Source organism: Equus quagga, chromosome 21 (assembly GCF_021613505.1).
Source record: "Equus quagga isolate Etosha38 chromosome 21, UCLA_HA_Equagga_1.0, whole genome shotgun sequence".
Classification (NCBI taxonomy): domain Eukaryota; kingdom Metazoa; phylum Chordata; class Mammalia; order Perissodactyla; family Equidae; genus Equus; species Equus quagga.
Window position 1 is genome coordinate 33099715 of NC_060287.1, and position 15017 is coordinate 33114731.

General features: G+C 37.3%; 1 protein-coding gene across 10 annotated transcripts in view; it reads left to right on the plus strand.

The window, feature by feature from the left end:
- Nucleotides 1-15017, plus strand: part of LOC124231332 (dual specificity tyrosine-phosphorylation-regulated kinase 1A) — a 138255-nt gene that overhangs the window by 87799 nt on the left and 35439 nt on the right. For all 10 annotated transcript variants that reach the window (XM_046648069.1, XM_046648071.1, XM_046648067.1 and 7 more), the window contains one exon: nucleotides 11422-11618. In XM_046648069.1, coding sequence (XP_046504025.1) covers nucleotides 11422-11618 — 197 coding nt within the window. The remainder of the gene's footprint in view (nucleotides 1-11421; nucleotides 11619-15017) is intronic.

A 15017-nucleotide genomic window follows, 5' to 3' on the forward strand; every position in this document is an offset into this window, starting at 1 on the left:
ATGTGGGTCCTTCTAGTTGTGGCATGTGGGACGCTGCCTCAGCGTGGTTTGATGAGCAGTGTCATGTCCGCACCCAGGATTCGAACCAACGAACACTGGGCCACCTGCAGCGGAGTGCGCGAACTTAACCGCTTGGCCACGGGGCCAGCCCCTGTAGCATATAATTTTTAAAGTAAAGTATTAGTTTTCAGTTGTTCAGAAGTTTGGTCACAGTCATTTAAAATCACTTATCAGTTAATCGTACCTAAAATTCAGTAGCTTGTTTATTTATTGCAACATGTTAATAATCTTCATTTTGTGTTGGCATTTCTAAATCTTCTGGTAATGGCAGATTCACTTTACAAATGGCAGATTCCCATTTATAAGTGCCTGTGCTCAGTGCGTTAGGAACAGTTACTTAGGGAGCTTTGGCCTGTGCTGAGCTGTTCTAAGTCCTGGAGATTCAGAGGTGAACACAGCTGGAGGAGGGCCATTCTCCTGCGGTTGACGTTTCCGTAACGTTACTGCTCTGGGAGGGAGACGCGCTTCTGATCCACCCTCAGCCCCTAAGGAGCCACCAGGCTGAGTTAGAGAATCAGCGCTCTTCATTTTCTTCAAATGGCTGGATTTGATCTCTTAGAAGGTTTAATCTCACCTCTAAAATTTCTCTGGAGACGTTGTATATCTTTGTTTCCCTGTCTTTTGTTTCAAGCCTTCCTCCCCCACATTCCTAGAAATTAAGGGCTCAAAGGCTGCTTGACACCTTGTTGTCTACTAAATGGGGAAAAATTGTATTTAAATAGGTTCATTACTGATTAACATTTGTATATTATGGATACTATAAGAGAGAAGAGATTTCTTTTTCTACTTGGGATTTTCATGACTACTGATAACCTATAAAATACCACGTGGCTGAGTGGTTCAGTTGGCATGCTCTGCTTTGACGGCCCAGGGTTTTGCTGAATCAGATCCCGGGCACGGACGTGGCACCACTCATCAGGCCATGCTGAGGCGGTGTCCCACATAGCACAGCCAGAAGGCCCCACAACTAGAGTGTACAACTATGTACTGGGGGCTTTGGGGAGAGGAAGATTAAAAAAAAAAAAGATTGGCAACAAATGTTAGCTCAGGTACTAATCTTAAGAAACAAAACAAAACAACCAGGTGGTATTATCTACTTTATTTTTACTATTTAAAAATATTTTGTAATATTGGGGGAAATATAAATTTACCCATATTACATGTTGTACTGTGTACAGTCTAATAATTTATGGAATCCAGCAGCTATATCTTAAGTGACTATTTTAATCTTTTTTGTGTTCCACATTTTATTACTAAAAATAAGTTCTTGACCTCTTATTTCAGCTGTAAAAGTTTGGTTTGCCTTTTGTGATTGAAAGAGTTAAGGACCCATTTACCATAGGGTTAAATAAGATTTTCTGTAATCTAGTTGTTGAGGATAGTACAGTACCTCAAAAATAACATGTACTTGTTAAATAGAGAGTAAATAAAATGCAGGGTATGTATACTAGTCTCAAAGAGTATTCTTTTTAGTTCTTAAATAGAGTTAGTGTTCCACTTTGTCTCCTCTAGTGGCTCATTAGTAATTTATCTTCCTAGCTGTCTAGCTGGTCTGTCTTGGTGGTTGCTTGAGGGCTCACTATGGACGTCCCGAGTTACACGGTCGTGCTCCCTCATCTCACCTCTCCAGGCCTTGGTGCTATGGTTGTCATCTGTTTTACTTTTATATGTGTTATAAACTCCACAGTACATTGTTATGTTTGCTTCAAACAATCAATTCTCTTTTAAAAATATTTATCATTTTTATCTACATATTTACCATTTCTGGTACTCCTTATTCCTTTATGTAGATCTGTTTCTTTCTGGAATCATTCTCCTTCTGTGAAACTGTAAACGTTTTTTGAGTGCAAGTCTGCTGTTGACAGGTTTTTTTCCCTTTCATTTGTCTGAAAAAGTGTTTTGCTTTCATTTTTGAAGGATGTTTTCACTGAATATAGAATTATAGGTTAAAGGTCTTTTTCTCTTCCATCATTTTAAAGATGTTGCTTTGTTTTTGTCTGGCGTGTATGCTTTCTGATGAGAAGTCAGTGGTTCTTCTGTATGTAAATGTGTATTTTTTTCCCCCTCTGGCTACTTTTACAATTTTTTCCTTCATTGCTGGTTTTTAGCAGTTTGGTTGAATGCCTCAGATTGTGTGTGTGTGTTTATGTTTGCATTGCTAGGGGTTCATTGAATTTGGAACACTTTTGAGGATTATTTCTTTGTTAAGTTTTCTTCCCCAGTTGCTCTCTCCTTCCCATTTGATTCCTCCTCCAAACGGGAACGTTAACTTGGTCTTGTTCTGTAGGTTTTGGATGCTTTGTTTATATTTTTCCATTATGCTCCGTACGTGTTTTCAGTTTGGCTAATTTATGTTGCGTTGTTTTACACCACATCTGCAGTGTCCAGTCTGCTGTTGGGTCCATTCAGTGGATTTTTCATTTCAATGTCTTTGGTCTCTAGAATTTCCATTTGGTTGCTTTTTATAGTTGTCACTTATCTATTATGATTTGCCATTTGTTCTCTTATTTTGTGTATGTTTTTCTTTCTATTTTAAAACATTTCTAATACCTTTTCTTTGCTAATTTTGTTATTTTTGTCATTTCTAGGTCTATTGATAGAATCTTTCCTCCTGAAACAGGCCACATTTTCTTGCTTCCTTGTACGTCTAATGATTTTTGATTGGATATGAGCTTTAAGAATGCTAGGTTCTTGAGCATCTGGATTTTGTCCTCCTTTAAAAAATGTTGAATTTTGTCCTGGCAGGCTGTTAATTTGCTTGTAGATGATCTTGATCCTTCGATGTTTGTTTCAGTTAGTTTGTAACTGTTAGGACAGTTAGAAGGCAGCCTTTACTAGAGGGCCAGGTTAGCCCTCTTCCTAAAGCGTGGGTTTTCTGAGCGCTCTGTTGAGCGTCTGTAGTGTTTGTCAGGGTTTCTCCATCCGAGGTGATTGGAACACTTACTGTCTCCCAGTCCTGTGAGTTCTTGTAGATGTTCAGCTCACAGTTCGCTGGCAGGTGTTCTTTGCCTGGCCTCGTGGACCTTCGTCCAGCACCTGTGCAGCTTAGTATTGGCCAAGGAGTCATGGGGAGCCTGGGTATAGATTAATGGAGCTGCTTCTCTGCACAGCTCTCTTCTTTCTGCTGCCTGCCCCGTACATTCCAGCTGCTCAGTAGCCTTGAGCGCTCATCTCCAGCTCTCCAGCTTAGCGAGCCCGCTGTGTTCTCTTTGGGCTCCCCCTCTCTACGCTGTACTCTGGCAGTTGTCTCCAGAGAGAGCACCAGGGTGCTTGTGGAGCTCACCAGTTTCTCTTTGCTCAGTGATCCCAGGTCTGCACTGCCTGTGGTCCAGTGTCTGAAAACAGTTAGCTCATGTGTTTTGACCAGTTTCATAGTTGTTTATGGTGGGTATGCTGGTTGGTACCACATACTCTAAAATGGTCAGAAGTGGAAGTCTTGTGTTATAGGCTTTTAAGGATAAATGTTTTTATCCCTATCCCGTTGTTATTCTTGACAATTTAATAGACCAATTTAATATTTCAGACCGAAAAACCTGAACATTTATGTCTTACATGAGTAGTTTCATTGTATTTGTAGGTAATTGAATCTGCTCTTTCGGCTACTAGGTTAAAACGTGTGTGTGTGTGTCTACACATGCATTTTGTAGTGACATATGTTGGCCACTAACAAGAGGGTAATAAGAAATCAGTTCTTTTGTCCTTATCATTAGATAATTTACAGAGTTCTAACATAGTTTTGCCTTAATGTATATATTTATTTAACACCCAGCATGGAGCCAGACACCGTGCTATGTGCTTGGGATGTAAAAATGAGTAAGAGAAATTGACTGGCAAACAATAATTCTAGCCTGTGCTATGATTAGACTATTCTTTATTTCTGACTCATGAGCCCTCACTTTTAAAATACTTCCTTCATCCTTACCCCTTAAAGTCCCCTCCTTCTCTCTCTCAACCATTCCTTCACATTCTAAATATTCTTGATAGATTCACTTCATTCTTTCATTGAACAAATATTTATTGAATGCAGGCCACGTGCCAGGCACTGTTCTTGGTACTAATAATGTTGTGGTGAACAAAACTTACTCGTGGACTTATATTCAGTTACCCTCTTAATTGTGTACCTTTATTTCCAGCCTTCATTAAAAGTGCAGTTAGCTATTCCTTTAACATTTTACTTCTCCTTCATTATGGGTATGTCTTGTTACTAGGGACTTTGCAGGTTTCTTCCCATGTAAGGTTCATTTCCCTCCCCTCATTTCTTAGGGAATTGTGTCTCAGAAACTTTGCCTCATAAGAGTTTCCACATTTGGATGTTATAGTTTTAATTAACTTGAATTATTTTCATTTATTTTTGTTCTTTATTATTCTTTCTCTTTAAAATCTAATGTGGATTAATACTGTCACAAGGATGATTCCCTATCAACATATTAATGGGTGAGTATAACAAAAGGAGATCCAAGTTAGCTGCAAGCGGAGCTAGGCCTGGGTCTTACATCAGAGATCGGTGGCTGTTACTCTCACTCAGGGTCTTCTCGCAGGCTTTTCGATTTGCTCTCTCCTCTGTGTCTCCGTCTGCCTTTGCAGTCTGATCGTCTCCCAGCCTCTGAGACCTGTTCATGGGCTGTTTCTTTGTAGAATTAGTGCTGATCTGTCCTAGTGTCACGGTCCGTAGTTGTCATAGTTTCTTGCTAGAACATCGTAACTTCACTGGAGTGAGAAAGCTACTTCATTGTTTTAGTAAACTATTTATTTACCAACAAAATTTTAAAAAGTTACAGAAACATGCTTATAAAAGATCTATATAGTTCAGAAGGATATAAAAATGCAGATAGGACCCTACATGCATACTTCTCTAGCTTGCCTTTTATACTGTTTAGCAGCAATTTAAAATGTTATTGTGATGAAATTGAACTCCAAATAATGATTTTGAAGAGAATTTTGAATTAAATATTATAAGTTCATCGTTAAATTACAACATCTGATACTGCAAGTGTGTATTGTGATATATTCTTGGGCTTAAATAATCTCATAGCTAATGTTTAAATCAGTTGAATAAGGATTCTGTATAACATGGTGGATGCCAGGTTGAACCACATGAAATTGCTGTTTTGTAGGCTAAAGGAGGTCTGCTATCAGCAGTTTCATATAGTTCAACCCAGCATTTATCGTCATCGTCGTCTATTATAGGATGAGCTGATCCTTTTTCTCATTAACATTTGAATTAAAAGGGAAGATGGAAACTTTCAAAAGAAAAAAACCCTGGTGATTTGCTTAATTATAAAATCAGATTGACAAGGAATTCCCTTATTAGTGTGTCTTCTTGGAGTCTTATCATAGAAGAAGAATGAATGAGTGGGTGCTTGAAATACTTTATGGCATTGTGGGAGGAAATTAAACTTGAGTCTCTTTTTGGATTTCATACATAGCAGTTGAGCTAAGAAAGGAGACAATGAGCCTGTGACAAACATTCCGATATATGGACCACCATAGTTACTAGGCCCCATAACTAGTGATGTTACTAAGTAATTGTGATAGATGGCATAGTAAATAGCTAAAAAAGGTCCCACAAGTGAAAAACATAATTATTTCTTATTAACCCACATTCAGATTACCTACGGTAAATTTTGAAAAGAATGTCAGATTATTTGTCACCTAGCATAGCACCCTTATGCATGGGAATGTGTATTAGTCTTTTTTTTTTTTTTTAATCTCTTTAGAAAAAACCCCCACAAACGACATAATCTAAGTAGGAAAGTAAATCTGTTGGAAAAGAAAAGTCCTGTAGTGTATTATGTGTTCAGATTAGAGCTTATTTTTAGATTATATGCCACTTGCGTTAGTTAGAAAATAGCTTTCTTTTGCTAAGGTTGAGCCATTAAATTGTTTTTCAGACGCTATTCAAAGCAGCGTTGGCATCATCTGGTGGCTTGTTAGAAATGTAGACTCTCAAGCTCTGCCCTGCATCTGCTGAATCAGAATCTGCATTTCTCACAAGGTTCAAAGGTGGTTTGTGAGCACGTTAAAGTTTGAGAAACACTGTTATAGACCATGAGTGACCCTGTCACCCCTCACAAAACAATGGCACAGTAACTTCTCAGTAAGTGCTTGTGGAATTTAGTGCACATGTTTGACTGGAGCTAGATTCAGAAAATGAAACAAGTATTTTAGGAGGATGGTTATAACACTAATAATCAAACAGCAGCTATCCATTTCTTTGTAATTCTTTCATAGCTATCTGGCTATCGTAGTATTATCCCTCTGTCCATGCAAATGTGTCCTTGAGTCTAATTCTGTCCGTGCTGGATGAGTGGTTGTTGTCTTGTGATTATGCGTGTGTGTGTGTGTATACATACATACACAAGTCAACAGTAGTATACAAAATGAAAGGAGTAATTAAATTTTGGGGAGTCGAGGATACATAATGTATGTTGTAATGTATTAAGATAGCTAAACAATAATAAAACAGTTTGTGTGTGGGGGGAGGTGTAAAAACTTGAGTCGAGCAAAGGTAAGAAAGGAACATAAAGCCGTTGGGATAAATATGTATAGATTAAACCCAACTACATACTGTCTAAAATGTAAGGAAATGGAAAGGTTTAAAGTAAAGGGATGGACAGAAGACATACCATGCAAAGATTAAGAGAAAGTTTGGTGAAGCTGTACTAACGTCAGACAAGGCGAAAAGCATTATTGGAAATACAGAGGAGCAGTTTATAATAATGACAAGTTTTATTCATCACGAAGATGTAACAGCTCTAAGTTTATGTAATCCAATAACATAACTTAAATGGGAGATTTTTAATACACCTCTCTTGCTGACTGATAGAACTAGATGAGAGCAGAAATAGAAAGCACTTAGAAGATACTTAATAAGATTAATACACCGTTGATTAGACTGATCACAAAGAAGAAAGAGAAGGCCTCATTAACCAGTCTTAAGGTGAAGGGGATCTCACTACAGTTATACCTACTTGGATTGAAAAGCTTCTAAGAGAGGACATTATGAAGAACTTGATGCCAGTGTATCTGAAATTTAGATGAAGTAGACATACTATTAGAAAAACACAGCTTAATGAAACAGACACACCAGAAAATACAAAATCTGAATAGTCCTATAAAGGAAATAAACCTTTAACTGAAAAACCTATGCACAAGGTCCAGATGGTTTCACCAGTAATCTACCACAAAATGATAATCACGGCCAAATTGTATTCCAGGAATGCAAAGTTAGTTTAATATTCAAAAATCAGTCAGCGTATTTCCCCACATTAACAGATTAAATTAGAAAACTCAGCGTCACTTCAGTGGATGCAGAGAAAGTATTTAATATAATTCAGCATTCATTCATGAGGAAAAAATTTTAGCAAACTAGGACTAAAAGTAAACTTCATTAATCTGATAATGGTTATCAGTTAAAAATCTACACCAACTCCAGTACTGGAGAAATGTTGAAAGCTTTCTTTCTGAGGTTGGGAGTAAGGCAGTGGTACCTCTATCTCCTCTTTCACTCGTCACTGTCCTGGAGGTCCCAGCAAGTGGAATGAGGCCAGGGGGAGAATAAAGATCCAGAAGGAAAGAATGAAATTGTTCAGGTGCTAGTAGCTACTTATTAGACAGTGCAGATAAATCCATCATTGCAGAAAATTCTGTTGGACAGCACTGTTTACTAGAGACAATGCAGTTTCAACCAAAATGCCAACATAGGTTTGTTTGTTTTGGTAAATTTGATAAGCTAATTAATTCTAAAACATATATAGACATGCAAAGGTCTAAGAAGAGCCAGAATATTCTTGAAAATCAAAATTCTCTACTAGATAGTAAAACTTCTATAGCAATCATGATTTAGACAGTGTCTTGTTCTTGTACAGAGACGTAAGAAATTGAGGTAAGGGGGCTGGCCCCGTGGCCAAGCGGTTAAGTTTGTGCGCTCAGCTGCAGGCGGCCCAGTGTTTCGTTGGTTCGAATCCTGGGCGCAAACATGGCACTGCTCATCAAACCACGCTGAGGCAGCGTCCCACATGCCACAACTAGAAGGACCCACAACGAAGAATATACAACTATGTACCGGGGAGCTTTGGGGAGAAAAAGGAAAAAATAAAATCTTTAAAAAAAAAAAAAAGAAATCTAGGTAAGTCTGTATCCAGTAGAGCAGAATAGAGAATCCAAAAACAGATCCCAGCACCTCTGGGTCTGTGATTTATGATAAAGATGGCCTTGCAGAGCAGTGGGGAAAGTTTGTCTTTTTTTTTTTTAATAGGTTAGACATTCGATTTATTTATTTGTTTATTTTTAAGATTTAAAAAATTTTTCCTTCTCCCCAAAGACCCCCAGTACATAGTTGTGTATTTTATTGTGGGTCCTTCTAGTTGTGGCATGTGCGATGCTGCCTCAGCATGGCCAGATGAGTGGTACTAGGTACTAGGTTCGCACCCAGGATGCGAACCAGCAAACCCCTGGGCTACTGAAGCAGAGCGTGTGAACTTAACCACTTGGCCATGGGACCGGCCCCGAAAGTTTACCTTTTTAATAATTGGTTCTGGGTCAGTTAGATGTCCATTTTTTGGGGAAATGAAACTTGATTCCCATCACACCCATACGCAGAAATCAAGTCCAAGGGTATTGCCCATCTCGATGTGAATGGTAAAATCCAACTTCTAGAAGATAACATAGAATTTCTCCTTGACTTTGGTGTAAGGAAAGATTTCTTAAACAGACATCAAAAGTACTAATTCTAAAACAAAAGTTGATAAAATTAAGAGATTTGTTTTCACCAAAAAATGCTGTAAAGAGAGTGACAATGCAAACCACCTATAACTGATAAGGGGCTTGTATCCAAAATATATTAAAAAAATAGAATGGTTTTAATTTTAGAAATTTGTCATGAAAAGACTTTCTTGATAGAAAAATGGAAAAGCAACCTGAATGGGCGTTTCACATAAATGGATATCCAAGTGCCCAATAAATAAATGGAAAGGTGCTCATAGTCACCAGGAATGGGATGATGGCTGTGTTTTTTTCCCTTGTCACAAGTTCGATTGCTGGTAATTGTTTAAGCTATATACTAATGATTTTTGCACTTTTTAAAACATAAGTTTAAACATAGTATATAATAATGACATTTAACCAGAAGCTAGTATTTTAAAAAGTGCTTGTCATGTGCCAGGCTCCATTTTGCACGCCTACTTGTGGTATCTCATTTAACCTTCGTAGCAAACCTAAGGGAATAGTGTTACAGTGGTTAAGAAATTTGCTCTTCAGAGCCTTAGTCTTTTTATTTATAGGAGCTATTTATGTATCAAGGACCTCAGTCTTTTTCATATATACTTATATTCCTTCCCAGTTTTTTGTGTTTGTAACATGCAGGTCTAAAGCCTCCCTTTCTCCATTGTTTGATGTTTGGTTTTCCAAATTTTTGATGTTGCAAACAATACCAGGATAAACATTCTTCCCTATCTTTGTGCATGTCATCCATTATTTCCTTAGAAGAAATTCCTAGTTTTTTTTTTTTTAACTAAACAGTTGCTCCACATAATTAAATTGACTGAATATATTTTTTTATTATGAGTAATGAAAAGTTTAGAAAAGTTGTCCCATCTATTGTCATAGGAACATTGTCCTTTTTCTTACTCAGATATTTATTAGTCATGTACTAATAAGGACCTCATGGTATAGTAAAGGGAGGGCACAAACTGAGATCTGAAAGCAGTGCTAAGGTGGGTGATATTCAAGTTTAAGTAGAGGTGGAGGACTTGAGATTTGCATTTTAGAAAGGTCTCTCTAACCTTCTTATTGAAGAAATGTGGAGTTGCAGATGGGTTGGGTAAAGACAGAAAGAGCTGTTAGCAATCTGTTTTAGTCATCTAAGTGAGAGTGGGGTAGTGGAGATGAAAAGAAGAGGTTGTATTTAAGTGTTCTTTAGGACATGGAATCAGCGAGGTTGGCTGGCTGTTTGCGTGAGGTTGTCTCTGGAGGAAAACTCTAACATGACTCCTGGAGCTTCGATTCTGGTTGACTGGGTGGAAGCTGGTGTCATTTGCTGTGCTAGAAAATAGAAGTGGAACTTATATTTGAGGGGAGTTGAGCTTTGTTCTCTTCAGTTTGCAGAGTCCATGCAACATTCAAGTGAGGATTATGTGCTCCACAAGAATAGGTACTATCCTTTTCATCCTTTACTGTTCATGACAGTACAGTAATTGTGGGTTTTAGTGAGCCATATATTAATAGCCAGAGCTGTTCTAAGTCCTTTACCTGTATTAAAGCACTTAACCTTTACCACAGCCTTTTGAGGTACGTATTATTATCATTATCAGGAAATTAGGTGTGCAAGGCCACACAGCTGGTACACATGGAGCTGAAATTTCAAACTGCAGCAGCCTGGCTGAGGATCTGTGCTCTTCACTGTTGGTCCACTGTATGTGTCCAAAGTAGACTTTAGAAAAGCACCCTGGTGCTGAACAGTATGACCTCTTGTATGGTGGGAGTTAGCTGGTCTTTTCAGGAAGATAAGCACAAGTATTCTGGGTCCAGAGTTGGTTGATTAGGGTTTTAGGCTTTGCCTGTTTGGCTTTAGTCTGTGATTGCAAGTTTGGTTTAATATAAGAAGAAAGGTCTTTTTTTCAGAAAGAATTAACTCGTTAGTTAGCCACCAAATACTTTTATGGACCAAAGTGTTAATTTTCCATTTCTATTGTGAAAATCATGACCATGGTCCCAGGTTACCTGTGGGATGATGATTGACTGTTTGTTCTTAGGGAGAGCTTACCAGGTCTGGATTCTCTTAGGACTGTGTTGGAAGAGTCCAGAGGAGTTCACCGTCCTGTGAATTAGTTTTTGTTTATTGTATGCTCAACCTTTAATTATCTGTGTCAGTAATGAACACCATTCGGAAAAATCTTTCACCTGGTTTGGGGGATGCTGGGGATATTGATTGCTCTACACCTGGCAGATGCAACGCATCATCTCAGCAGTGTTCTTTTGAATTGGTTACTAAGGGGCTGATCCATTGTAGAGGCCCTTTGCAAGAATTCAAAGATTACTTATGTAATGTATGGTTCTCAATTGCTGAAAATCTCGTATGTGAAAATAAGTATTAAAGGTTATTGCTATTGCTTTACAGAAAGATTTAGTTAAGATTTTCTTTTAATACAGATTTATAGATACTCATTTTAATCACTGTGTATATTTTATACTATTTAACATACAATTGTTATGTTGAGTGACATATTCTTTTTTTTTTTTTAAAGGTTTTTAATACTATTGAGCATCCTAAAGTCTTTATTTAAGGCACTATCAGATACGTCAAAAGATACAAACATCGGATATGAATACATCCTTTAAACCTCACTTCTTGTCTTCTCGTAGGAGGAGAGACTTCAGCATGCAAACCTTCATCTGTTCGGCTTGCACCGTCATTTTCATTCCATGCTGCTGGCCTTCAGATGGCTGGACAGATGCCCCATTCACATCAGTACAGTGACCGTCGCCAGCCAAACATAAGTGACCAACAGGTTTCTGCCTTATCTTATTCTGACCAGATTCAACAACCTCTAACTAACCAGGTAAGTTCATGACATATCAGAAATGATTTGTTGGAATAGTAGTTTATTCCTTAAAATGGTAAAATAGTAAATAGGCAAGATACTTTCATGGTTTTCATTGCTCCGTGTCCCATGAGATTCTGCATTGACAAACTATAATGTTAAGAAGTTTGCATTAAAAAGTTTGTGGGTGTTTTAGTGTGTATTTCACTTAATTAAAACACTCATAATCATAATCACATTTTCTCATTCTATAATAGGGAGAGAAAAAGTTATTTCTAAAGAATATTAAAATAAACTTGTCTTATTTTTATGGAAAGCTGGTAAGTAGAAAAACACAAGTTATAGGAAAACAAGTCAGATTCTATTATAGTGAACTTATAGAGCTGATTTTATGCTGTTATAAACTACTTTAGTACACATTTATAAAAATAAATACAAAACTCCTTAAAATTAAAAAGAAAAAACTGTAATGCAAATTAACCATGCTGTTCATTCTAACATTCAGACTAGAGATTCAGTAATTTTTCATAAAATGGATAGAGAATAAATGCTGAACTCTCTTGATATATGTACATATATGCATAGATATGTTTGTGTATGGTGTATTTTTAATCTCCTCCTGAATTAACTGCATCTAATACATCGATTTATGGTTTGAGGAGGATTTTTTAGTAGCTATAGTTGTAGTCAGGTTCTTTCCCCACTGGTATTGAGTGTGTGATGAGTACTGAAAATGACGGTTTTTCCATGTACCTAGGAATTTAGTTTGCCATTGTTTTATTTAGGTCTTTAAATAGATCAAGTGATGATCAAAAACTTGGAAAATTTCAAAGTATATCTTATATTGGATTATTTGAAGGAAATGTGTTTTCTCTAATTCAGTAATATATGGTTTTAATGAGCAGTTGGCTGTAGTTAAGTAGCATCATTATTAGGGCCACCATTGTATGTATTATAAGATTTTGTCAGTAGTTGAACTGGCTAAATGTATATAGCGTGTGGATAACATTCGCAGTTAAATAGTGAGATGAATTATAGCAGGACTTAAGAATTTGTTTTATGCAATAAATTGGGAAGTTGTATGTAGGAAAGTTGAAGCAGTTGGTCGGAATGTTCAAGTTTGGAAAGTGTTTGTGTACCAGAAGAAAGTTGTCTGGACATCCAGAAAGTAGTAATAGCACAATGATCTGTTTGCATTGTACTTTTAAGAAACAAAGTATGTTTGGATTCATTTTCTTGCTAGTTTAAAAGCAGCCTTTCAGGCAGGGTGCCTGTTTTTAATCTGTTTTACAGATTACGGCTGAAGGGGCTGAGCTCCCATTTGTGACTTCTCCAAGTGTGTAAGCAGTATTCTCTGGGGTCCAGCCCAGGCTGCTTTCTTCTTAGATACAGTGTACTTTGAATTCTGACACCTGGCATCTGCAGAGGGCTTAAAGAAATTCCAGTCCTTTCAAGTTATTTTTATGGTTGTATTATTGTAGTAGATAATTTAGTTAGCAGAGTACCTATTTTTAGATACAGCTAACATCTTATTTGGGGATTATTTTAAAATAAGAGATAATTCACTTACTATTTCCATTTTAAGCTGTAAAATATTTTTAAGGATTCATATGATGTAAAAAGACTGTCTTTTAAGAAATAATATTCAGCCAAGTATGTCTGCCAAACTCCAGAAATTTCTGAACCTAATAAGGCAGTCAGGGTAGAGGAGATCTTTCTTATAACTGAAGTGTAATACACTAAAACTGATGTGTGCTGATGTGGCATGGTCTACAAGTCATAAGACGTGAACTCAAGGTCTTGACTCATGATCTGGTTGTATGACTTGAGTTAGGTCACAGACCCTGCTGTCCTTGAATGAAAGATTGGGACCTTAGACTAGACTCCCCCAAAGTACTTTCTAGCTCTAAACTTTTGTAATTTCATTGTTTGATTTCCATTGTTTGTTGTTAATATCCTTTAAAGAAGGTTTATTGTACAAGTAAATTGAAATGAGCTCCCTTTAGCATTTTATTTCTGGTAGTTAATCTTTCTTATATGAATGTTTCATACAAGTTTAAACACAGTTTTGTTCAAAAGATAAATTTAGGAAATGAGAAATGTGGTTAAAGTAAGTGTAGAAAAATATGATTGGTGTTTGGAATGCTGAATTTCTTTGGGCTGTTAGAGTTTTCACAGTGCCTTTCGTAGTTCTTAACTGTACTAGTCCTCTGGATGTGTGTTCCACACGCTGCTCAGCTTTGTCAGTAGCTCTCGCACTAGCCAGAACGGCAGAATATAGTGTTTCTAATTCTTCATTATATGTAAAAATATGAGGTAAATATAAATAAATTGGATAATTTTAAGCTATAAAATAATTTTTTAATAAAGTCCTGGGGCTTACACTTTGGAATCATTTGAAGGAAAAAAATGCCCCATTATTTTAGCTACTGTAACTGATCTAAGCAGGAGGTGCAAACTGCTGGTTTTCTTGTGCTTTGTGATCTGTGTCTTCACACAGAAAGGTCAAGAGATGTGAGCACTGGAATGGCTTTTTCTAGCTCCCAGCCAGACAACCGAGGCAGCAGGACGGTGTCTTACCAACTTTGCTTTTTGCAATGAGGACACTGGGGTAGGGGGACGACTAGGCACCTGCAGCTTGGTGAGCTGAGCTCCTGGGTCCTCTGAACACCGTGGGCTTTCTTCCAACTGTGGAAGGGAAGAGGGGAGCTTGTGCCTTACTGTCTGTTCTTCTGACTTTGTGACTGTAGGAAGCAGGAAGTGGAAGAGCCTCAAATGCTTCACGGCTGGCTTGAGTCCTGGTGGAGATTTGTAACTGAGTATTTGGAAAAGTTATTTTGTAATTCTGGATTTGTGCTTATGGCAGCACAATATTGAAAAACAGAAAATTTGGTTACGTAATGTGAAATCACAATGAAAATTAGTGAAGAGAGTGTTATTTAGTTTGTAGAAATTAATTTGTTCTTTCCATATATTTTGAGCACCTACTCCGTAGAAGGTGCTCTTTGAAGCACTGAAATACAGTCTGATCTGAAGGCCAGTTTTTTGTGGACAGAATGCATCTGGTTTATATATACGGATGTGCCGTGAAATAGTAACTTCTATTGCCAGAAATATATAAGAAAGTTAAGGTATTTAGAATTGGCTAATCGATTTGGCCCTGTAGGCAGAGTTTGGCCAGTTGTGGAAGAGGTTAGTAATGTTCTGTGAAGTGCCAAGCACATAGCACACACTCAAGTGTGGAAAAACATCGTTACTCGGTCAAAATTACGTTCATGTCCAATTTCATACGTGTACTATACATTTAAAATTGTCTTCTTGATTATGTGATGTTGATGTTTTGAGTGAATGTAATTACTCCTGGAAAGGCCTAGTAACTGGTTCTTGTTTCAGATATTTGAAATACCTGTGGAATTA